The sequence below is a fragment of the Strigops habroptila genome, chromosome Z (assembly GCF_004027225.2).
Source record: "Strigops habroptila isolate Jane chromosome Z, bStrHab1.2.pri, whole genome shotgun sequence".
Taxonomy (NCBI): domain Eukaryota; kingdom Metazoa; phylum Chordata; class Aves; order Psittaciformes; family Psittacidae; genus Strigops; species Strigops habroptila.
The window spans coordinates 100833649-100859519 of record NC_044302.2 but is presented as its reverse complement, the minus strand read 5'-3'; the positions used below and the strand labels follow the sequence as shown (position 1 = coordinate 100859519).

General features: G+C 41.3%; 1 protein-coding gene across 1 annotated transcript in view; it reads right to left on the bottom strand.

The window, feature by feature from the left end:
- DCC (DCC netrin 1 receptor) overlaps positions 1 to 25871 on the bottom strand; it is a 594156-nt gene that overhangs the window by 214234 nt on the left and 354051 nt on the right. Inside the window, exons 6-7 of the mRNA XM_030470251.2 lie at positions 23605 to 23759; positions 21764 to 21884 (exon numbers count right to left, since the gene is read on the bottom strand). Of these exons, the coding sequence (XP_030326111.1) occupies positions 21764 to 21884; positions 23605 to 23759 (276 nt within the window). The remainder of the gene's footprint in view (positions 1 to 21763; positions 21885 to 23604; positions 23760 to 25871) is intronic.

The window sequence follows — 25871 nt, the reverse complement described above, 5'->3', positions numbered from 1 at the left end:
TGCAAATGTACTTGTGTGTCTCAAATTTTTTTCCCCTTTAATTTAAACCTTTAGTAGGACTTATTGTTTTTCAATAGTTCCTTTCCCTTGGCATCAACTATAGCTCCTTCCTTTCTGTCTCTTCAGAAATCTCCACAATAGAAGAGTTTTCTATAATGGCATCTTCAGTACCCTGTTTAGAAAAATAATAATCATATAGACGAGAGTACACTACACTTCATTAAATGTGACAATCACATTCCTCCAACAGTTGGTCCCAGAGAATGCAATCTGTCTAATCCAGTTACCTATACTCTGTTTAATCTATCAACACAAAAAATGAATTTTGTTGTAACAGAGAAAGAACAAAATATGCTTTTTAGCCATCCTGGAAAAAGAAAATACCTTTCTTTTCACCAGTATGACCCTGCCTCTCCCAAAGCCAAGCTGAATGAATTTTGATGTCTGAAAGAAGTTCCCACGAAAATAGTAATCTGTACATATTTTAAATTTCTTCTTATGTTGAAATTTTTCATTTTTATTCTGGCAAATTTCAATTTTTACTCATTTCATTTTAAGTGAATTTATTGGCAATGAAATGAAAGTATTTTAGCTTAAATCAACTCAGTAAAACTTATCTTGGTACTCTTCCTTGCCAGAGAAACACCTATTATTCCTGCTGGGCCACACTCACTTTCCAAACATAGCTCAGATTTCCCATAGGCATCTGTCAGGGTTACATCTCTTCAGTAAAACACTGGACTCACCATGGATTCTGTGCCCAGTATTGTGCTTAAATGACTTGTGTTTAGCTGAAAGTTATCCTGGAGGAAGACACCCAGCCCTGGTTTGAAGAGTGACAAAGGAGGCATCACAGCAGCTCCTGCTCACTAATCCTCTGCCTAGATACCCAAATTAATGCATTTAATGCATTATCCCTCTTCTTCATAGCATTCAAGAGGATTCCTGTTTGAATGCACCGTTTCTCCCATTCTTTCCAGGGTGATGGCTTTCCTCAGTGTGTCTCTAGGTATTGCCCTCTTTCCTATTCTTGTATATATACTATTTTGTAATTGGCTATAGTTAAAAACCACATCATTTGAATAGGTTTAACTTGCTTAACCGTCTAAGTCATTCTGTGTGTCTGTCTCTAACCCACAAACAGACTGGTTTGTGTTGGAAGGGACCTTAAAGATCCTCCAGTTCCAACCTCCGGCCATGGGCAGGGACACCTTCCACAAAAATCCTGCGAGGAAAAGTAGCTAAAAGCCTTGCACAATATTAAGTTGCTTTATTTATATCCAGCCAAATACTGATATTTTAGTTTCTTCTTTCATCTTAGTATTTTCATACCAGTGATATTTGAAATCAATTGGTGATTGGTGTTTTGGGTTTTTTTGTAAGAAAGAGCTCCTTTCTGTTTTCTTTTCCTTCCCAGCACATTCTCCTTCCCTTTCGAAGCAAATCATGTCAACATTAGTAGAAGAACCTGCTTCTTTGCACACCTACATACACTTTTTCTCAACCTCCTTTAAATTAGCTGTCTTCACCTCTTTCGTAATTCTGAGAACCCAGCTATTAGTCTTCAGTATTTCCTTCTTGATTGCATATGTGGTGTCCATTTAATCATGAACATTCTCTTGCCTAAATCCACAATCATACTTTCCTCCTTTTTCCAAGCATTGTAACCCTTGCTTCCTTTTAAACTTTTGCAATATTTCCCAGACCTGTTTTAATTACTTTTACCACTTTACAATACTTTGTATAAGAAACCATTGGAAATAATACACTACATGATAAGGACACTATGGTAGGTTTTGCTTCTTTATTTCGGTATTAGAGTCTTGAGCGAACATGGCAATGCAAGATAAGCATGGCACATCTTTTTTTAACATTACAAAAAACAGCTCCATTTTCCCCAGTATCAAGCCTGTTCTAGAGTACTTTCAATGTCCTTTGTTATTCACCACTCCATCATTCTGTAGTCTCTCTTATGATTAGTGTGTGCTGCATGTTAACTTTCTGAATCACCTCCTTTTGCATATGCGACCACAACAAGGGTGACACAGACCCCAGGAATAATAAAATACATGTGGGATTTCATACAACTCCACTGCATTGCTTCAGAAACCCATTCCAAAGGCATGTGAAGAGCTTCTGCTCTTGGCTCTATCAGCCAGGACATATGTTTGTTCTGTCAGTGACTGCTGTGGGCTGCCCAGAGGGAGATAACCAGGGCCATGCAATTCCTCAATATCCCAAACCCCCCCCTCAAGACCCAAATAAGGGCACCCAGTTATGGCGTGTGGACTGTTTATCCGCATGTAACAGGAATCACTTATAAGAACTACGGAAATTACAATCTTAATCAAGATAAAACATATCAACTGATACAATGGCCTGAACTATTCAGTTTGTGGTGAAATTGTGTGTATATATGCATACACAATGTATATGTATTTGTATATTATATGTGCATTTTCCAGATTGACACAGAAGTAACTCGTGGAGATTCCTGACCTCAGACTAGTGCATAATCATGTTCAGCAAATACAGAACATGCAATAAAGCAAATCTGGTGAAAAAAACCCCAGACCTACCCAAAACTATCACCTATTACTGAGGACTTTTCGGAGTGGGAAATCCAGTGCAACAGTTGAGCTGAAAATGATGAGCTCAACGCTGGATGCAGCCAGCCCAGTAAGTCAGTGAGTTCACATCAACCTCTGTAGGTATCTAATACAGTATTGATAATGTTCATAAACACATACTGCACACACATGTTAATGACTGCACATGTTAATGACTGTAGACACAACTGAGTGTACAGAAAAAGAGGAAAAGTGTTTGCTGTGATGTTCAAGGGCTTTTCCCACTGCAGCAAATCACCCCAATGTAGCTTTTCTGTAAGTCAGGATCTAAAGAAGTTTCCAGGTTCAATTCAGAATTGGTCTGAAGTCTAAACTTTTTTTGCTGACTCGGGAAACCATTAAAAACCAGAAATGGTGAGAGGTTAAGAATTACGCTAAGCAAAGCGTTACAAGGGGAGAAGGGCAGAGAAGGGATGGCAGGTGATGGGTACATGCCAGGTTTTCATCTGTGCTTGTTCACATCGTACCAAAGCCTGAAACACAAGTTTTAGTGGTCAAGTGCTCTAGTCCATTACAGACCCACATGGAAACTTAAAGCTAAAGAATATTGTCCCACAGCAGGAGGGCATTGGCTTTTCATCCCGTTTATTACCCTGATTCACTATAGGGTAACGCGACTACATTCCTCATGTCTGATCGCCTTTAAAGTCCTCCTGCCAAAAGCCCCTCGCATGCCGGCTTGCGGCGGGCGCCTTTCTTCACAACGCATTTTTATTCTTACACTAGAGATATTTTCTTATTAGTTATTCTCTCAGGCTGCATTGCTTCGTCCCCGTTTCCAAGGCGACAGACAGGAAGCAGGAGTTAAGCAGAATCTTTCATCTGGGAGGGGATGATGGGAATGGATGAGGGAGTTTGAGCAAGGTCAGGCATTTACCGCTGAATACAAATCTGTCACGCCTAATAGATGAAGCTCTTTAGTTTCTGAGCTACTCAGGCTGCTCCCCAGCATCCAAGGAGAAAATAAAAAGACACTCAAGCATGAATGCCAATCAGCTTGTGCTGGCAACAATGATGTATATACATGTGCCACGGCAGCTGTACCAGGCTTGGCCATGGATGAAAGGAGAAATTAAATAGGTGTCAATAATTATAGAAGGTCAGTATCTAAATCCCTGAATACTAAATATGTTTTAATAATATTGGATGGTGAAGCAGAGAAGTTATTAAGCTGGGAGGCTCAAGAGGCCTTGACCCAGAGTACAATAGGATGCTGGGGACGTGGTGGTGGAAGAGCAGTGGCACACAGAGGTATCCTGAGAAATGATGGGGACACTAAGTGCATATTTAGCAAATACAGCTCTTTCAGCTGGTCTGGCCAAACAGCCCTGACTATGCAAACAAGGGGAACAAAGTGATGGCTGGAGCCAGAAGATTTGTTGAAGCCAGGGAAGGCTTTGCTGGAGGAAAAACAGGAGGGTGAGAAAAAGCATCCCACAGTGTTCACAGCTGGTTTGCTGTTTGATACGGCCACCAGAGGATTGCAGATATTAGAGCACGGAGGTGACACATAAGCCAGGTAATACCCTCCCTCCCTGCCCAGAACTGGGAATCCACATTCAAGATTAGTCATTGTGCATAAAAATGGAAATCACAGCAGCCCATTGCCACCACAAATCCAGTCAGTCACCATAATTGGCACTGCGGGGTGTCTGTGGTCCCAGGGCAATGGCATGGCCACCTTCTTCCTCTGAAACCGACAGGCACTGCCCTGGAGGATGTCCTGTCGCAGCTTGTCACTGCAGATGGTGCTGCCATCGCAGGAGACCCCTTTTCCTGTAAACAGAACCAGGAACAGGGCACTGTGCTCACAGTACTCTGTAGTTTGCCATGTCCATAATATGGACTACATTTAACCACAGAATCATAGAGTCCTAGGTTGGAAGGAGCATCAAGGGTCATCTGGTCCAACTTTTCTAGGCAAAGCATGACCTAGACTAGATGTCCCAGCACCCTGTCCAGCTCAGTCTAAACAGTGGCCAATGTTGGGGAGTCACACTTGCCTGGGGAGATTATTCCAATAGCTGCTTTTTCTCACTGTGAAAAATTTTCCTCTTGTGCCCAACCAGAATCTCCCCAGGAGCAACTTGTGCCAATCACCCCTTGTCTTTTCCATGGGACTTGACATTGACAGAAAAAAAGGGTTGGTTTCCACGAAAAGCATTTTTCAGGGCACAGTATCCCACCTTGCACAGCTCAGCAACTTTCAAACTTACTGAAAGCAAGAAGATTGATTAGGAATAAGCCACGAAATATAACATTAGGTGGAAAATTCTGGTGGAAAAGAGGCAGAGGGCAGGCATCCCCCTACTAGATATTTTCTACATGAACTACTTTTAGCCAAAAGCTTCGTGCCCAAGGGAGTAAAGAGATCACTCCTTCATCACATGCAAGGGGACATGTGTTGCTCCAGAGACAGCAAAATAATTGTGCCTGTCCACCCCTGTCCACAGCCACATGTAAACTTGGGCTTTTCCTGCTAAAACTGTCTCCTCCAAACCAATGTGCGTGAGTCAGGGTTGCACAGCTCTGATCCCAAAGCCTGCTGAGCAGAACAGCATCATGTGCTCCTCTGCTTTTCTGAAGAAGCCAACGGACAAGAGCAGCTCCTTGCTTTGGGAAAATATCTGTCACAACACAAACTGATTCGTTTCCCTCCATCCTGCACTAATCACAAATAAAACCCAGACGAAGAACTAGATGATCTTTAACGTCCCTTCCAACCCAAACCATTCTATGATTCCATGAGTCACTAAACCACTGGCTAAACTGAACTCTCTCTAGAGCATAACCATTAGACTGTATTTTTCTTGTTTATGTATGGATTTCAACATAAAACTTCCCCTTGCATGCTGAAGACAAGGCTAAGGGGATTTCAGAACTAAAAAGCACAGGATAACCACAGTACTGCAAATATAGCATTACACATGCAATATTAATTTTTACATGGCTTTATATTTCTGTGAAAAACCTCAGTTTAAAATTGGCATTCCTAAGCATGCCTTCAACGTACTAGAAAAATAACTTAATTTTGGGATATCAGCAGGTTGATTTTTCTTTTTACTGGGGTGAAGAAATTACACACAAAGATAAATGTCACAAAGCTAGCTCAAAAATATAGTCTTGCAAAAGGACCAACAGCAGTAAAATGTAATCATCTGGAGTCTAATATAATAAGCAACATACAGTAGTTGAAATCCAAAAGAGTTCTTTTAATTTTGAGCAACTTCATATCAGAATAATCAAAGCCAGAATGAGAATGATTCCTCTTTGTAGACTGGGCATGAGTTGTCATTGATTTTTAAGAAACACATATAGTAAAGGGTCTGGGACCAGATGAAGGACATACCTAGCTAACTGAATCTTTTTTCTCCCATTACTATTTGTGGTTTCTCCTCTTGCATCTTTAATGGATTTTACTTAGGTCCATCCATCTGCCTTCAGGCAGATAATTACACCAATGGACCCTAGGCAGAAGTTTGTCAAAAATCTGCTCTTAATGACATTTAGTGCTGGACATGTTGTCCTGAAGCATCATTAACACCACTGTTAACACATGGCTGTTTCATGAGCCCCACCATCAGAAAAGTTGGGATGTTGTGGTACTCTGTACCCTGAATCCTGCTTTCTGCAGTGGGATTTGGAGAGCAAATGATGTTCTTGCATCTCCTTTACTGCTTGTAAATTTGCAAACTGGGATCCTGTGTCTTCTCAGACACCTGTTTCAGTACCTAAACTAAAGTCTCTCAGTTCTTTTGGTCTTTCTCTTCTTTATGACCCTCTAATAATTCCCATCACTTTCCTCTCTGATGTCTCTCTGGTCCCTTCAGTAAGGACTCAAACTGGAGACCAGACTTTACACGACCAGTGCTGACTATAGCAAACATAATTTCATTCACCTTGCCAACCATGACACTTCTCACACTGCAATTCAGCATTTTCAGACAAAGCTGTTTGAAGGAGGATTCATTGTAATTTATGATTTTAGATACATACTTTCATCTGGTCACAGATAATAGGAATTAGCTTTATATTGTTTTATAATCTGGCTTGAAAAATGATCAGGTTTGATAGTCATACTACAGCAAAGACATTGCTTCATGTTACGCATCTGAGCCCCAGGTCTGCGGGGAGAATCAGGGGAGTTCCCACCACCACTGGTGTATGGAGAGATCTCCCATCCACAGCACTGCCGAGGGCAGATCACAGCCACTGAAGGGAGTCTATAGAATTAAACATCATCCTAATTAAGCCGTTAAATTCGGCAGGTTCCATCTGCCTTTACCTCTCTGTGACAGATAATGTTTTGGCCCACAGTAATTATTTCCCATAAAAGAGAAAATGGAGTCTCACATCACCAGCACAGGGGCTGCAAGGTCAAGCTCCCTGAGCCCTACCCGTGCAAACCACATCACTAATTGTCCTATTCTTGTAATAATTACAAAAAGTCCCACATCCTTACCTGATTCCCAGGCTCTTTACCCAATTCCCATTTCTTTCCAGGGTTTAACAGCTGCGACAGGTGCTTCAAAATTCTTCTCCGTTCTTCCACCTCACTGGATTAGCAATATTTTGCTTTATTTGACTGAAAGCACTGTTGTAGATGTTTTAACTGACAACAACTGTGACCAGCTGTTGTTACCTGAAGGACAGATACTAACCTGGCAGGGAAAATCCCGCCAACTGTTTCTGTAGTAAAATTGTTAATATCTCTGAAAAGCTCAGAAATCCGATGTACACTAACTTACAAATAACAGGGGAAAAAAAGCACCAAGAACCCCAAAGCAAAACCAAAGAGGTTGGAACCGGGTGATCTTTAAGGTCCCTTCCAACCCAAACTATTCTATGATTCTACGATGTCTAAGATTCCCTTAATCCTGGTTTAAAAAACATAAATGTAAGGAGTAAGAATATTAAAACTGAATTCCTCAGAAATAGACCAAAGCATTGCTCTGGTCCTGTAAGGAGATGGATTAATTCCCAGGCAGCCGTTGTAAATCAGGAGCACAGTCACCTAAGGTCAACATCGGTAAGCCAAAATCTGTAGATGTGTGGCATTAATTTAATGCCCAGAATAATGGATGCTACAATAGTTTATTCTGCATTCTGCAGACGTGAGATGCTCAGGTCTGGTAGGGACCAGAGGGTCCCTCTGTGTTCCTGAGATGGGAGGGACACCAGGGTGGAGCTCCAGGTCAGTGAAGGACTCAGGGTGGCCCAAATGAGTGTGGGGCCTGGGTAAAGCAGGGGAAATATTGGGGTAGGCCATGGAGCTGCTCATCACCCTTCTGTAACAACATCATGTCCTGTGTTTGTCGTGCAAGCTATATCCCCAAATCTGGTTCTCCCCTTATTTCCCAGCACATGTGTAAATAGCTAGCATACCTCTCAACAGCCACTTGGCTATCAGAGATTCCTTTGTGCCAAAGGCCAGGTTGGATGAGGCTTTGAGCAACCTGGTCTAGTGTGAAGTGTCCCTGCCCATGACAGGGATTTGGAACTGGATGAACTTTAAGGTTTCTTCCAACTCAAATCATTCCATGATTCTATGAAAGATAACCACAAAGCTGTACTCCAAATACAATATTTCGAAGATTTTCAAAAAGATGCTGCCCACAGAGAAGTCACAAGCTCAAGAGAAGCAGAAAGCATATGGAAAACCCATGCCCTCCTCCCTCCCTACTTTCTGAACAGATGATGCTACAGGATGGAGAGGACAGAAATACATTTTAGTTCAGGACCGAAGGAGAGAGAGAGGGAAATAATTCTTCTCTAGAGTTTCTTCTTACAAAACATAAACAATTCTGTAATTGTTTCCTTCCTTATGTCAATAGCCTTGATTTTCTTGTACATATGCAAGGCGTTTTTAGAGGTACCACTTCCCCACACCTTTTTTTAATTAAAGACATAAATAGAAAATCCTGGATCTTTGGCAATGTCAGTTCAGAGCCTTGCCATGGGTTGAGCGGATCTGTGAGGCTGGGAGGCAAGGACTCTTTCATCCTCATATTGGAACTGTCCCATGTATAAAGTAGCATAAAATAGCTACCTCTTCACCGAACTTGAGTATAGGGGAGAAGGAATAACTCTTTTGCAAAGCTTTAGGAAATTCAGCAGAGAAATGTGTGAGTTTCTTGGACCTAGTCTTTGCTCTAACTAATGTTCTTTTCTGCAGACAGAAGCTCGATGAATATGGAAGGAAATGAACTGGAAACACCTTTCACCCCAAAATCTGTGGCAGGATTAAGACACCTCTCATGGGATTGGAGGTTCAAATCCCATTAGGTAGAAGACAGCGTTGCCATACATGGCATGCAATGGCTGCAGATTTGATTCTGGGGAAAATATAATTACATTAAAGAATTTGCTGAAAGCAGGCCCATGAGAAAGTGAAATCCTGCAAAGCGAATAAAGATAATGTGATGAATTTGAAAGAAGAAAAATACTGCAGAGGCTGAAGGGATAATATCCTAAACATGAACAATAAGTGCTGGTTGCCCAAAATACCGTACAGACCAGTGCTGTCCTGGCCAGAGACCTGCTGTCAGCTTTACAGCCTCAGATTGAAGAGGCCAGAGGGACTTCTTCTACTTAATCAAACTCTCAGACCTTTTCAAAATTAACTTCTACTCTTGCAAGGAAAATTACAGTAGCTATTGAAATTGATCCTGATCTCTGCTCCAGAGGCACCAAGTTGCTGACTTCTGCAAATCTCTATTTGTGGCCCTGCAACTCCAGTTGAAGGCAGACACATTTGAGAAAGACAAGACCATTAAATAATCATCTTTATGAGGCCATTGTAAGAGAAATCCTCCACCTAGCAGTCTGACCAGGGCTTGCAGCACAGATAACACTGTTCCAGCTATCCACGCAACGAAAATTCTGCTTTTTCTGCTGGAGGGGCCGTTTAATTTTGACAGGACCAATTTCAGAGTACGTGCTCCAGGACAGCAAATGGTAACTTTTGATGGCTGCTCACCTTGTCCCTGTAATTCCTCAGAGAATTGGGGTGTTTTTTGAACAAATAATGGCTCTCACTGCTTTCAAGCTGCCCCTCCCCAGCCCAATCTTCCACTCCCAGGGAAAGGAACAGCAAGGCGAGAATGCTGCTGAATATAAATAGGAGTAAAGCGCATTATAATTACAAATCTGGCTATCCAATGTACAGCTCTAAACCCTGAAATGATAGGCTGACACTGTCATCCCAACCCAGACACCAATTACAATTACATCTAACCGAGGCCACTGAGCCAGACAGGGGAAGGGGTGGATGAAAGATGCACCATCTCAGGGATTCACCTCCTAAACTTTCAAGAAATATCATTCTGCAAATTATTGGCAAATCACTCGAGCTAAATAATTAATGTTTAAACAAGGGGCTTGAATTATTCCTAAATGGGGGAGTGGGGGGAATGGAAGAAAAGGAAGGGAGGGAGGGGAGGAAGGGGGAGAATATGAGAAGCCTGATTTTTTTTCCCTTGTCACTCAGATAAGATATTTGCATTCCTAGAAGAAACGTGCCTGATTCCTCCCTTAGGAGCTTGTAAAAGGCTTTTTTTGTGATTTTTTAAAATTTATTTCCGCCCCCCCTTACACTCTTATCCCACAGATGTAAATAAACACAGAAACAGAGAAAGTCCAAATAGGTCTGAATCAACATTAGAACAGGAAGGAAGGAAGGAAGGAAGGAAGGAAGGAAGGAAGGAAGGAAGGAAGGAAGGAAGGAAGGAAGGAAGGAAGGAAGGAAGGAAGGAAGGAAGGAAGGAAGGAAGGAAGGAAGGAAGGAAGGAAGGAAGGAAGGAAGGAAGGAACAGGAAGGAAGGAAGGAAGGAAGGAAGGAAGAAAGGAAGGAAGGAAGGAAGAAAGGAAGGAAGGAAGGAAGGAAGGAAGGAACAGGAAGGAAGGAAGGAAGGAACAGGAAGGAAGGAAGGAAGGAAGGAAGGAAGGAAGGAAGGAAGGAAGGAAGAGAAAGAAAGAAAGAAAGAGAGAAAGAAAGAAAGAAAGAAAGAAAAAGAAAGAAAGAAAGAAAGAAAAAGAAAGAAAGAAAGAAAGAGAAAGAAAGAAAGAAAAAGAAAGAAAGAGAGAAAGAAAGGAAGAAAGAAAGAAAGAAATCATCATCTTCACCCCCAAGACTGTGTTCAGCAGTGTCAGAAGGCAGGAGCACTCTTTAATCTCAACAAGAGATCATCTGCTACTAAACTCTAAACCGAGCTTGTGCTGCAAAATCAATTTGTGAGCTCATTACATATATCCATATTAAACTATTTAGTCTATATTTAACACTATAACAAGGATAGTCAGGGTGAATTAGATGGATTTTATTCCAGGTGGCGAAGAGCCAAAGTTTGCCCTTCCTCTTTTCATACTCTCCCAGACTCATCTTTTGCAATACTGAAAAATTACATTTTGCACATAGGAGAGCACACGCAAACACGTGTACACAGGAATGGCAAAGCTCTCAGTCTTATATTGCTGGAGCTGCAGGTGCTAATGAAATCAATATATTCTAGTCTTCAGAGTGATATTGGCAGCACATTTTTGTATCTCGTGCACGTGCTCCATGTGTCATCCTGTACCGCTGGCCCCAAGTACAAATAAAAGCAAACCTAATATGGTATCTAGCATTTTCCTAAATAGGACCCCATATAAGTCTGCATGTTTGGGGGTTGTTTTCCCTAAATGTTTCCATCAGGGATTAAGGATGCAAAGTTAGTATCACTGACAAATATGCCTGAAGATTAATTTGCTGTTTCCCCATAAACCAAATACATTCAGCTATTTCTTACTCTTTCTTATCGTTGATCAAATGGCAGCTCAGCAAATAGGTTTCTGCTGGGAAGGTGACAAGGCAGTGCACTACATTTAAAAACCCATCAGCACTCAGGACTGCAGACAATGCATCTCCTGACCTTATTACTCCTGAACTCTGCAGTGTAACTTCATCTACTCTTCTAAAGAAAGCTGTTATGCTTGGGGAAAAATGAGCACCTGCAAAAAGGGGGAAATAGATGACAAAGAGAGAAGTTAACTAAAAATTAAGCTCTCTCTGGATTTTGAAGTGGCAAGTGAAGTCAGAAGCCTGGGATGAAACACCCAGCTAGACCTGGCCAAATGAACAGGGTTAGAAGGACATGAGCTGTACGAAGGTGAAGAACTCTTAAATAATTTGAATTCATAGCCAGCGTCCAGTTACAGAATATGCAAACACCTCAGATTTTCTAATGTAGTTATATTAAAGCCCCCTTTGATAAACAGGCAAATATTATAGAACTCATTTAATCGGTGGGCATCTCAGTGAGTTACTGGGAGGTGTGGGGCAAAACCTTTGTCACACCAGAGTCAGATGAGCAGTTTAGGCACTGGTCTGGCTTTCATCTCAAAGGAAAAATTTAAACGAAGGATTTAAAGGAAGGAAGTCTAAGCCCACACAGGCTGCAAAGACCTGTAAACCCCCCTTCACACCTTACTGTTAAATTTGCCACAGATATTTCTCTGGAAATAAGGGCAGATGGATCTTGGCCTATGGCCAACCCTCAGAACTTGCAGAGGACCACATATAAAGAATGACCATGGCTTCCCTGAAAGTTGTGCCATCAGCTCTCCTGACTGTAAATCCCCTTCCACTGGTTTCTTGGAGTGACAGCAAGCTTCTTGCAAAAGCTGCTCTCTGTAGCCTACCCCACTTCTCATTTGGTCTCTGTGTTCAGTTTTGGTCTCCGTTATACAAAAAAGATGTGAATGGGCTCAAGAAGGTCCAGAGAAGGGCCACAAAAATGATCCAAGAACTGGGAAGCCATATGAGGAAAGGCTGATAGAGCTGGATCTGTTCAGCCTGGAGAAAAGAAGGCTCAGGGAAGACCTTGTCACCAGTATTTATGGTTACAAAGAAGATGGAGACTCCCTTTTACAAGGAGTCACATGGAAAAGATGAGAGGTGATGGGCACAAGTTACTCCTTGCAGACCTGAGGGGAAGCAAATGCACAACCACTAGATCCGGGCAGCAGCAGACACCCATGCTGAGACACAGCTGACCTCCTCCCAGATTCCAGCTCCTTCAGAATTTGACTTGGCACTTTTTATGGATTTTTCTACAGTGTTACTTAACTGTAATATGTTGCATTGCTCTCATGAAAACATAAAATGCTGAGCTTATGCCAAAACTGAATGAGCAACTCTTGAATGAGCCGTTCAAACTCTTCAAACAGCTGAAAACGTCTTTTCTTTGCACTCAAATTCCTATCTGAAAAATTAAGCTTTCTGGAATGCAAGCCTAGTCATTCATACAATACCTGTGAAAACCAAAATCTCTTTTCTAGGTTTAAAACCCCGCCAAGCCCCACAAATCCAATAGTCATAGTAAGAGTTCCTATATGAAGTCATTATACTCAGCTATCTGCACCAAACTCATACAGGACTAAAAAACACATCACTTTCCACAATCATTTCAGTTCTGCTGTTCTGACACATTAAATTCTAACAGATCTCAAAGTCTTAGAACTAATTGTGCAGTTATTAATTTATCTTGTGATTATTCTGACATTACTACATAAAGCCAATATACAATAAGTGATTTAATTAACACCACTTGAACTCTAGTTGTATGCCAGTTTCCCACCATCATTATTTATCAACATATATCCTTTCTTAAAGACACATATCTTTCTTAAAATCTCATGATTTTAAAGACAAAAATCATGGTAAGGCTGGGTTTTAAATGGTTAATACCATTATAGGAGATTATTACCATTTTTCGTCTTTTTTTCAAATTATTCTAAATCTATTTTAATACATAGTTGTGTTCCTGTTAAGAGTACAGATAACAGCTCTTTCTCTCTTACATGCAATAGGTTTCACCGTATTTTCTGTAAAATTCTATCATGTCTTTACAGAACCTTTGTGCTTGGATGGCTCTTTAACTGTGTGGTTGTTTTTCTTTTTTTAAGAAAGCACAAACATGATTGTAAATGATTCAGGAGACACAAATGTTCTCAGAGTCCAACTGACACCTTAGATGACTAATCGAACTTCAAAAATTACTTCTAAATTGTCGATCTTCCAGTCCCACACCACTCTGCTGTTGACTGCTGAAGGTGTTAGAGCTGCTCAAATACTTCAATTTCTCCCATGAGCTCCTGGCTCACCTGACCTTCTCTCCCTGGTCGTACAAACTCGCACCCAAATCCTGAGAGCTCCTGCTGGCCTCAGGCACAGGTGCATTCGCCCATCTCATCACTGGTACACTAGTGCCAAGAGAGAAATGCAATCCAAAACCCAGTGGAGCCTCCCATGCTGCACAGCAGCCACTCGTCTGCAGCACTCCACAGGGATGGGGAATGTTCAAGTCCAACTGCTTCCTATCTCAGACCTACACAAGCTGCAAGCACACACCCCCTACTTATAACAGGACAGTTAATTCCGGGCCCTCTCCTCTTCAAGCTGCTTATAAAAACTCATCCTGTTCACCTTCAGATATAGCACAGCTGAGAAACCTCTCATGTCAGAATACCTGACATTTCATAGGAATACATCCATTGACGGAAGGAGATACATCCTACTCCAGGCTAGGAGACATCTGGTCTCACCACACTCTCAAATGCCCCCTCTCCAGACCCTCCCTCTTGCTGAACTGTCTGTCCAAATGCTCAAAACTCTGTCTTCAGTGCTATTTCTCTCAGTTGGGGAAAAGTAGAGTGTCTCCAGCACAGAGGCTCCTCCAAGCTTCATAAACGACTGTGGTAGTGTAGAAACCCAGCTGCCAGGTTTTTAAACCATTGCAGCTCTTGCAGAATAAAGTCACCTGGTTTTACATTGGTATTTTAAGACAAGATCAAGCACCTCTAACTGCATCTTTACAGAATCTGTCATAGTCCAAAGTTTCCAGCAATGCTGACTAGATCAACAGAGACATAGTCTCTTGAACCCAACTACTTCTTTCCTACACACTCTGTGACCAGATCAAAAATATGCCCATCAGATGTTTACCTAACTTATTTAAACTTGCAAAAATGAAAGCTCCAAAAATCTTCCAAGATAACCGTTTGCAGTGCATCTGTCCAGGGTGCCTTCTAACCACCTCTGCTGTTTTTAGGGTAGCCTTTATGTACCTTTTTTTAACTTAAGAAATATTTCACTGAGTTTGCATTTTTTGCATATTTCTGTTATAAATCCCAAATAAGGTGTCATAATATTATGGCAAAGACCACCATAAAAGCATATAAACAAAATTTATTCTTACTATTATCATGATCATTACTGCTTATGCGGTGCAATAAACGTGAACAGCTTACCAGTTGTGCATACCAAAATAAGGATGTTAAATCTCTTGTTTCAGCACAAAAAATCCTGACACTATGGTTCCAGAGGTTATTCTTCTCCCCATCCCTGTGCATTAGGTGCTTTTACCACTTTTTGCTGCCAGCAGTTTCCCCTGAAACACCTCTTCAGCCATCACCAGTGGTGGGACTCCAGACAGGATGATGGTACAGATCATTAAATACCTCCAGGGTCCAGAGCCACAGGGCACAGCCCCACTGCAAGCCACCACTGCCTGGGGCTGTCACATCACCTTTGGGCTGAAATTATCATATCTGGGCTACATCACAGTTCATGCTTGGAACTGCATGCTCTGCAAGGTTACACCTCAATATCCTTGAGGTATATTTACAACTTTTAATGATTTATTTCATTTTGAAGAGTGTTAGATACTTGGGGCTCTGTTGTAGCTCAGTAGAATGCTGCATTTACGGAATAAAACCAGAGGTGGGTCGACATGTCAGGGGAAACTCTCTCACAGCTAGAAGCAGAATTTGAGTCTGAGTCTGCTTGGATGATACTGGAGAATCATGTGTGGTGGAGAGTGACACTGCACAACATAGAATTATAGAATCCCAGACTGGTTTGGGACAGAAGGCTCATTGAGTTCCAACCCCCTGCCACGGGCAGGGACACCTTCCACTAGAGCAGGTTGCTCCAAGCCCCTGTGTCCAACCTGGCCTTGAACACTGCCAGGGATGGGACAGCCACAGCTTCTCTGGGAAAAGTCTGTGCCAGCACCTCAGCACCCTCACAGGGAAGAACTTCTGCCTCAGAGCTCATCTCAATCTCCTCTCATTCAGGTTAAAGCCATTCCCCTTGGCCTGTCTCTACAGGTCTTTGTCCAAAGCTTCTCACTGGGTTTCTTCGACCCCTTTAGGCACTGGGAGCTGCTTTAAGATCTCCCTGGAGCCTTCTCTTCTCAGCCTGTCTCCAGAGCAGAGAAGTCCCAGCCAGGAAACCCCCAAGTGCTTCTCCTCAGGCTGCTCCATCCAGTCTCCCCCAGCCTGTGCTGGTGCTGGGGATTGCCCTGACGCAGAGGCAGGACCTTGCCCTTGGCCTTGTTGAACTCCATGAGGTTTACATGGTCCCACATGGCCTCCATCCTGCCCAGGTCCCTCTGGATCTCATCCCTTCCCTCCAGCATGTCGACCTCACCACACAGCTTGGTGTGTAGTGCAGTCACTGCTTTGTTCCTCCTTGGGAACAACACACCAGAGCCATGCACAAGTTTTCTTGCCTCAAGCTACCTGTCAGTGTCCAAGCCAGAGCCCATGAGTGAGCCATCAGTTCAGTGGGGTAAAGAGTCCCTGATCTGGTGCAGGAATTTGCCCTCACGCTCTTTTAAATATAAGAAGTCAATATAGTCATTATAACCTGCACCTCCTGATTAAATAAGCCTTCAGAAAATAAATACCCTTTCACATCCCAGCAGAACAACTATTCTTCTGTGTTAGAGGGAAAAAAGAAAAAAAGATATATATATTCTACTCTGAAATTTATGAGTGGGATTTTTAAATAGTCTCTCACTTCTCTCCTCTGCTCTGTCTCTGCCTACACAATGCAAAGTAGCTCTGTGAAATTTGTTATTTCTAATTCAGGGCATAAAGAGCCAACTGAACAGACTGCACATTGCAGCTTCCTCTGTGAAGGCAGGATCAGGATTATTAGCACCACGATGTATCTGCCAAACTGCTTTTTAAAATTTCCAATGAAGAACATTTCTCATCACTACTTTTTCACTGTTTTAGCAATTGTTAAAAGAACCCACCTGTTTTTCCTGATATTTGAAATCTTGGTGTTTATTTCAGACTCATTTTAAGGCTAACCATAAGCAAGATTAATGCACATGGTTTAGCTTTCCAACAGACTTGAAAGGTCTAAAAATCTGAAGTTTTAATGCCAATATAAGCTCAGTTTTTAGCATAGAGAAGGATTTCGGTTTTTTGGTTTTTTTTTTTTAATGGGAAAGTAATTATTAATACTATACACTATACTATAATTATAAACAATAATGTAAGTAATCGATTAAGTAATTTTAAATAATGCTAAATAACATTTATGGTAATAAAGGGAAGAGACATGGTGCTTCACAGAATGTTTTTGTAACAGGAGAAAGGAAGGTTTTTGAACATTATTTTAGTCAACTTCTGTTTCTCCTTAGCAAAGAAAAGTAATTCAAGGGTTTCCCAATCTCAGCCTTATCATACAGAAATGCAAAGACTTGTGCATGCAAAAATCTAAAATCTGCTAGCTGCTAAGCTGAAAGTCTGACATGAGAAGAAGCTACGAGACTTATAAGTTGAGGAATTAAAAAGGAGGAAGAAGTGCGTGATGAAAATGACAAAGTGAACAGCAGAGAAAGCTGAGCCCGAGCAGCAGGGCTTGGAGTTCAGCACCCGCTCAATGAGCACCAGGCATCAAGGACCAGGCTACTCATGAGCATCAGCTCTCTGTACCCTTTCCTGTTTCCTTGCAACATCTGTCTTTGGACATTCTTTAACATCTGGAGATCACCTCTGTATGGACATGCAATTCTTTCTTCGAATAATTCTGGGCCTGTGTCCCCTCCTTGCTTGGCAGCGAAAAAGCCCAGGTACTCATTAGTTATGCTGTGTAAGAGATAATTTTCTTTGTTGCTCTGTTTGCCAACTTAGCTGCTGCTTGTAATGCCAACAGTGGAGAGTGATTTACAGCACTTTTACCGGTCTCTGGGTGAGGGTACCTTTCTAAGCTTCTAAACCTTCAGTTTGTCTAGAAAGGGATTTATTGCCGGGACATAGCTAATAATTATCCTACCCTATACACAAGTTGATTATTTCAGGGCTGTCTTTATCTGATCTTCCCTCTACTATAATGAAAAAATTCCTCCACACATCTTGTGAATATCTGAAGTATGAATCTGTGAGAAGCTACCGGCATAAAGCAAATAACAGTCTGGGAGCTCCTTATAGGAAGACTTGCCTCCGGGACACTCTCCTCATCTGAAGTTATGCACATCCATCACTCACCACCAAGTTGTTCTCTATTCATTCTCTAGGTGTGCAAATAACAGGTTTTATATAGTCATAAACCCAAGACAGCTGAGATCTCTTTCATCTGTTTTTTCTTGCTGAGAATTTCTTCCGTAGTGTAACCAGAAGTACGTACTGTAGGCTTTATTCCTGGTACCTGCTCAGTATGATCACACGTTCCCATAGACTGCACAAAGCCCCTTTAACAGAGTTAAGGAGCAGAAATAGAGGAAGCCAAGCAGTAGAGTGGCCTGATAGGAAGCCTTTAAAGTTGCTTTTTGTTTTTCTTGTTATAAAATGGTAAGCAATCTCTTCCTAAGAGGGTAACATTAAGATTGTTAATGGGAAAGAAAGCAAAAAGGAGAAGAAACAAACTCAAGCACCTTTTTCCCAAGTGTACTGGAATCAACAATTGTACTTTGATTTATTGACCAACTTGTGCATTGCAGACCACCTACAGTCGCTTACACCCCCATTCATAACACACTGTTAAGCACAATGCTAAGTACAACTCTCAAGCCATAATCTAGATTTAAAAGGACAGAAGTTTTCTTTTTCTCAGGGAGCTCATTAGCTTTTTATAGTTTAAGCAACACATATCGAAATAGTTATGAGCATTCTATAGCCACATGTGGAATACTAAAAGTGGAAGTGTTAACTGTGTGAGCTTGCAGCCTTCTGGCTTTCACTTCTCATTTCGGTATTGTCTAATTATAATTTAGCATCACAGCCTTTGCAATGGGTATGTTTGGTCTCAGTCTGAGTTCATTTATACTTGCTTAATGTCAACTTACGTGCTGCTACTTCAGCCCCTAGAGTTAAAGGTGGTTAGCAGTGGATGTGAATCTACACATCGGCATAACAACAGCGGTAGTAGGAGCAATCAGATTATACCTTTTTACCTGATCAAAACTTCCAAAATCCCCCAACAGAACTTACACAACATATTTAACTCACTAGATGATCCAAATTATTTGCAACAAGTAAAAGCAAAAGCTAACTGTAGTCTTATGAATCACTACAGAAAAAAAAAAAAAAGTAGTGACTTTTTTACCCTGATATAAGTTCGGGACAGAAATCATTGTTAAAGCAAATAATTATTAGTTCAATAAAGGGTTTTGACCCTGGCTTTCAGGAAAAGGAAGCTCAGATAAGCATTCAGCATGCCTCCATTTAAGCCCTTTCCACATTAATGGCTGCAAAAAGAGATGATAGCTATTAATGAGTATATTGAAACTTCATCGGGCTCTCATAAAAACAAATGCACGCTAAGCGTGACCCAACAAAATCAAAACAGAGAGGAGTACATTCCTCCTGTCATGGCCAGCCCCAGCTCTTCATTTGTATTTGTAGCTGGCTTCTCCACCATCTGTGCATGCCGGCCCTCCCTTCATCTCAAAGGAATTGGAGTGGCATTGTTTGAAGATCTGATTAAACAGTCAGAAAAAAGTAATCCATCACTTAAAAAGGGAAATGGAGACAATTTACAATGGTGTCCTGTAGCTCTTTAGGATTTTCTTTTCATTTTCTTCTATTTTAATTTTAATTCAATGCCAAACATAATAAACACCAACACAGAGCGTAAAATTTAGTGACAGCATTTCATTTGCAATGGTTAGCTACGAGCAGCAATGAGTTGCCCAGTTTCCCTCAGGATGATCCTAGTGCCAGATTAAATCCCTCTACAGTAGGAGATGGCCTGTGTCCTTCACATGTTCATGTGTCTAAATATAATCCAAATGCATGAACTGCATGTGAGATTCAGCTTAAAAGCAAGCAGAAGGAAAAAAAGAAAAAAACACCAACCAAACAAGCAACAAAATACAAAGGCAAGACAACTGCGCAGCTCCCCACAGTGAGATCTGAAGTGGAGCGAGTAGTTTCTGAGCAGGACGATGATGATGCCAGCCAGCTTTCCTCAATATCATACAGACGTTTTTCCTGCCAGTGAAATCTGTTTGCCTGTGCCTTCTCATTTTCACATTTGTCCCCAAGGGAAGATAACCTCATCATCACCTCCGGTGACTGCACAGAGGGAAATGCTCACCTGGCAAGATGCTATACCACACCAGGCGGAGGGCATGTAAAGAAGTGGGAACCCAAGTAAATATCTGCCTCTTGATCCTGATACCCAACCTTCAATCTTAGTTGGCCAATTAGTCCTGCAGAACCAGGCAAGGAGGGAGCCCAGGCTGCAGGAGGATAATGGTAATGACTCTGTGGACATGACATTACTTCTCTATTTACCCCCACCCCCACCTTCCTGGATGTTCCACCAAGCTGCATGGTTCCAAGGCTGTGAAGTGTCTGGGGCATGAGCATCTAGGGGAGGGGGAGAGAAAGGCTGAGAGGTCTCTGACAGCTCCCCGGTAGCTACTGGAGTTGCTTCCAGGTAGGAGAGAGAAAAGAAAGAGAACAGGCTGAAAGAGATACTGAAAACAAAGGGAGAAGGAGTAAGAGGGAGCTTCAATGATGTGCAAAATCCATGTTCAGCCATTCATGTGGGACCAAGACGGAAAACAGATGGAGAAACCTTAGCTCCCACTTGCATTTGCCTGAAGTATTTGTATAAATGGAACTTTAAAAACTGAGGATCTCCGGATTTCGATGGTGCATACTCCTCACTTTTGTCTACCAGATGATCTCAGCTATGGCCACACGGTACTGCCGCCTCCCTCTGTACTGCCTGGAACCACTCTGGATAACAGCGCTCATAACAGAGCTTTGATGAATCTCAACAAATGTTCCTGCTCAATGTTCAGACAGGAGTCCCTAAAAGTCAGACTACTGCAGCTAACAAGAACATGGACTGCAGCCATACTTATTTCTCTATTTCCAAACAGCCAGATTTTTGGCAAAGCTTTAAAACTTCACACTGATGCTGTGTGGAAGCTTTTCAAAGTATTTCCCAAAGAAATACTATGATATGAGCCATCAGGCTGGTTAATTGATCTCAGCAAGGCTGTCTTGACAATTTGTGGTCTACCAAGATTCTGTTCTTCCCAATCCAAATCAGAGAACACACAATGCTTCAGCACATTCTCCTGTTCTCAGTTTACTGCCATAATCCATGAGAGTTAGCAAGTGTAACCTGCAGCCCAGTGCAGGTCATTAATCATTTACAACCCAGAAACTTTGAAAGGCTTTTATCTATGTTTTACGTATCATCTAGTTTAAGATGAAGACATCTTTCTGTTACTTAAAAACCCATAAAGCAGTAAACACTTACACTGCTGTACAGTGCTGTCCATAAAACCAAACGCGTATTAATTTCCAAGTAACAACAACAAAAAGCAACATTCATCCTGCCAGCACGTAGACACAAACCTTCTGATCTCAACGGTTGGCTGCACTTGATATCCCACTGCCAAATGTTCTGTTTCTTCCCCTCTTTTTCTTCTCTTCTCTTTCCCCAAGACAAATGTTCTACAACAGCTTAATGTAGAACTACAGATGATAAAATTCTCTGTTGCTTATGGACTACTTTATTGCATCATTTCACCCGTTTGTGATCACCTTCTCATATTTCAGCAGGACAAAGCCCACTAACAAGTAGCAGGGCATAGTCATTGGCTTTTCATGCAGGTTTAGTGAGCCTCCAGAGTAATTTCGAGGACAAGGCCAGCATTTGTAATTGCCCCAGTGAACAAAATACCTCAAACTATCTGATAGCCTGGACACACTTTTAACTACAGCCAGCCAGCTGGATAAGTAAGAGGGAGTAAAGAATAGTAGCTGCTCATTTGGGATTTTTGTGTTAATAGCATTAATTACATCTACAATTCTGTATGTCCTTTGATTCTTACCAGGCTCTGGGATGATTAGCTGTGCACTGGCCTGTGCATTTCCAGCTTCATTTTCAGCTACACACTGATAAAAACCTTCATCTGACTTTACCAAGCCCAGAATCCGTAAGTTGCTGCCACCCTAGAGAGAAAACAAAAGAGAAAGCAAGGAAGTGGAGAGAATTAATTAGAAAAACACCATCCAAAGTGAACGTGGATTATAAAACCTTTCCAGAAGAGCTATTCTGTGAAACATGGTACTGTGTATGCAATCCACCTCACGTAGCTGTGATCCTTGGAGGCACATAACCATAAGCACTTTCATTAGGATCCTCTTGACACCTTGTAGTCTTTGCATTTTGTATGATAGTGTCTATGGCCCAAGGGTGAATTCACTTTCCTGCACAGAGTCCATCCAACACCTTTCTCAAGACTCAAGCTCCAAATTACTGCCATCACTCGAGTAATGCTCTGAATTTTGTCCTGGCCCTTTGCTGCAGGGAAGATTTAAAAGAACTTTCACCTTCCGCATCTTTGAACAAACACTGTTCTGAAGGTCAAACCCTACGTATGGCTTGCGGCCAGGAGATCCTCAAGAAAATGTCACTCTGCGCTTACTTAAATTGAAACAGATTTAACTCTTACCTTTTGTTAGCACAAGCACAAACCAATTATGTTGGGTAAAAAATCTCAAGTGAGGGGTACTCTCTGGCTGAAATGCACCTTCCATTAACTATTAAGTGAAGTAATTTTCTAACACCTCCACCACACATCCATGACAGCAAAAGACCTGTCTTTTCTCTGGACAGCTTCTGGCTGCTGTCTAATAAGGAAAAATGTGTTAAAAAAAAGGTTGAATTTGCTATTGCATATGGCAGAATAGGTCTATCCTGCATGAAAAACACATTAGAAAAACTTCTTTTGTGATAAGTAATTGAAAGACATGATGATAATATTATTTGTTACAAGGTGAAAAATTAAAAAGTGCTGAAGCAAGCCACGTCTGTGAACCAGCCACAACTTGTGGCCTACAGGCATCTTCACGTGGCTGAAGGGGTGGTCCTCAATAGCTCAGCTCACTTACAAGTGGCACTGCTTTCAGGAAGGGCCAGCTAGATCACCCCTTTCACAAAACACAGCATAAATACTTAGCCTATACAATAATGACATTTAAACTAAAGGAGATTGTAGCCTGGACAGGGATGTTACTTTGGGTAGGGCGCACAACAATTCCCTTTGAAAAGTTGCAATTATGTCAAATAGGACTTTTGACAAGGGCCTGAGGGGACAGGACAAGGGGAATGGCTTTAACCTGCCAGAGGGGAGATTGAGATGAGCTCTTAGGCAGAAATTCTTCCCTGTGAGGGTGCTGAGGCACTGGCACAGCGTGCCCAGAGAAGCTGTGGCTGCCCCATCTGTGGCAGTGTTCAAAGCCAGGTTGGACGGGGCTTGGAGCAACTTTCTCTAGTGGAGGATGTCCCTGTCTGTGGTACAGGGTTGGAATTGGGTGAGCTTTAAGGTCCCTACCAATGCAACCCACTCTGTGATTCTTAACCCCTTGTGCCCAAGTGCTATTTTATTGGAGATCTATTATTTTTTTCACCAATGACAATGGTAAGGGAAGTAATTAACATGGTAAATAATATTATCAATAGTAACTCATTCAAATGTTACTAAAATTCAGAGACAGTGTCAACATATGTGAGTGAACACATCCTAGTGCAATGTGCCTAATTTGTATTCTGTTTTCTTTGGGAAGTCTAATATGTTTATGAAGGTAACAATTGGATGAAATATCAGAATACGTTTCACAACTAATTTAATAATAAAAAAAATCTAATAAGTAAAAGCCAGATAATTACCACTATCTGAAAATAGTCGCTGGGAATGACCACTTCTCCATTCTTGATCCACTCCACTGTAGGAACAGGCTTACCAGACACAGTACATTCAAACTCGACGTCCATACTCTCATAGGCATAAAGGTTTAAAGGGTGAACTAAAAACCATGGTGGAACTGCAAAAGAGATGGGGAAAAAATGAAAGTGGCAATGAGTAGACAAAAATTAAGGCTTAGCAACTAAATAATTTCAACAAGCTTGAAGAATATTAGAGAGAAATAGAAAACATTTCTGTAATTCAAATTATTCTCTTTGACCCTGAGCCTATTAAAAATTTAATACCAGGGAAAGTATTTACTCTAGAAAATACACTTAAACCATCAATGTCATTTTTTTTCCCCAAATGGAAGAATTAAAACCTCATTTTAGAAGACATGTAAGATTTATGTATAATAAACTATATATATAATTGTCACTAAGTGAATATACGGGTAATGAAATATCATTCATTTCAAAGGATCAGATGCCAACTGTATATAACAAAGTCCTTCAAGTCAACGTATGGACAGCTACATACAGGTACAAGACAAGTCCACCAACAAATGACACAGAATTAGAAATATTTAGAGACATTCGCATATAACCAAGAAGGACTTCTGACTAGGTTTGTAGAAGAGGAGGAGATAATCAATAACCAGGAAATCTGCCCCTAGTGATTGGAAGAAAAAGGTTGACTTATCTTTGCCAAAAATGAATTCTTATTAAGCTAGCAATTATCTGTTGCCTTGTATTACTATAATGTATTCACAGTTTTTCAGTATGCTATATGATATGCTAATTTAATTTAATTTCATCATTATTGTACTACTAGGATGATGGAAATCAGCAATTTGAGGAAAACTGCTAATAACATCACATTTCTAATAAGCCTCCCCCGCGCTGTACTGAAAAGCACACGCGAAAACTCAGCAGCCCACGTACATTCCACCAGCTTTCGTAGGGGAATGACGGTCTCTGTTTTGAATACCCACAGTTGCCACGAAGCCAGAATAGATTAATTTCTAAGCACCTATGACTTATTATTCCAGACAGAAACTCCAATTGTATTTCTCAAGCCATCATTCCCAATGTCTGATTATAATATTTATAAAGCCAAAATATTAAAAACCCTCTCTAAATTAAAAGAAGGTGAAGATTTTAAAGTAAATTGCAGAGGAAAAAGCTAAGAAATGTTAGAATGGAGGCTGCCCTCACACCCCTAACTCAGACCTCAGGTTTGCAAGGATTACAGCATGCTCTTCAATCACACGGTAAAATTTGGTTTCTTTGCAGCCTCCCTTGGGGCTCCAGGAGGACCCTGCTTGCTGAAAGAGTGATTCAGGATTAATTTCAATCTTCCTATTTAGTACACAGCTTCATGCTTTATAGTTTTCAAACTTTTCTCTGCAAACAAAATGATTAATTTCCCAGCGGGGGGTTTTTCTCTGGTGCCTATTTCTACAACACCTGCGTGAGCCACAGATGTGTTTAAACTCATAGGAAGTGGACACTAAGAGGTGCTACTAGCCAAGCTACCAGTGAAACGGCAGAAGTACCCCCCATTTTTCTTGCCTGGTTAGATATGATTTAGTACTCAATATACTAATGTGGGGTTTTTTGCACATCAGACCAAAAAGTCTCATTGAGGATACAGAAAAAGAGGAAAACAGTTACAATATATGATGCATGGTGTAAGCGACAAAACCCACGTCCAGCAGGAATACTATGGCAGATGTACCAATAAATTGTGTTCTTCAGGGTTTGATTTCATCATCTTAACTACAAATCTCTCTTTTTTTTTTTCCTTTTTTTTTTTTTTTTTTTTTACAATAGATTTTCCAGCTTTGGTGATGAATGAAGGCAGAGTCCTAGACATCATCACCTCTTCAATCATATGCTCCCAGTGAACACCCAAACTTGTAGGTACACATACTTTTTGAGAAATGGGATTATTTAAAAATTGTATATAATGCATAAACTCAAGCAGATCAGAGTAAGACTGCAAAGTTTTTATGTCAGCCTTTTCCTGATTTGAGCAATTGTTTCTGCTTTTGAGCTAAGTTACCTATGCTTAAATAAGATTATGCCCTGGGCCCCTCCAGCACTGGCTTCAAGCCTCATCTTCTAGATTCCTCTTTCACGTTGGTCTCTTGTTTACCATATATTTAATAATTTAGGATACCTGGAAGCTCCCGATCCAGTTCAGCTCAAACCCAATCATGCAAATTAAAACTGATGAGGTGTCCTGA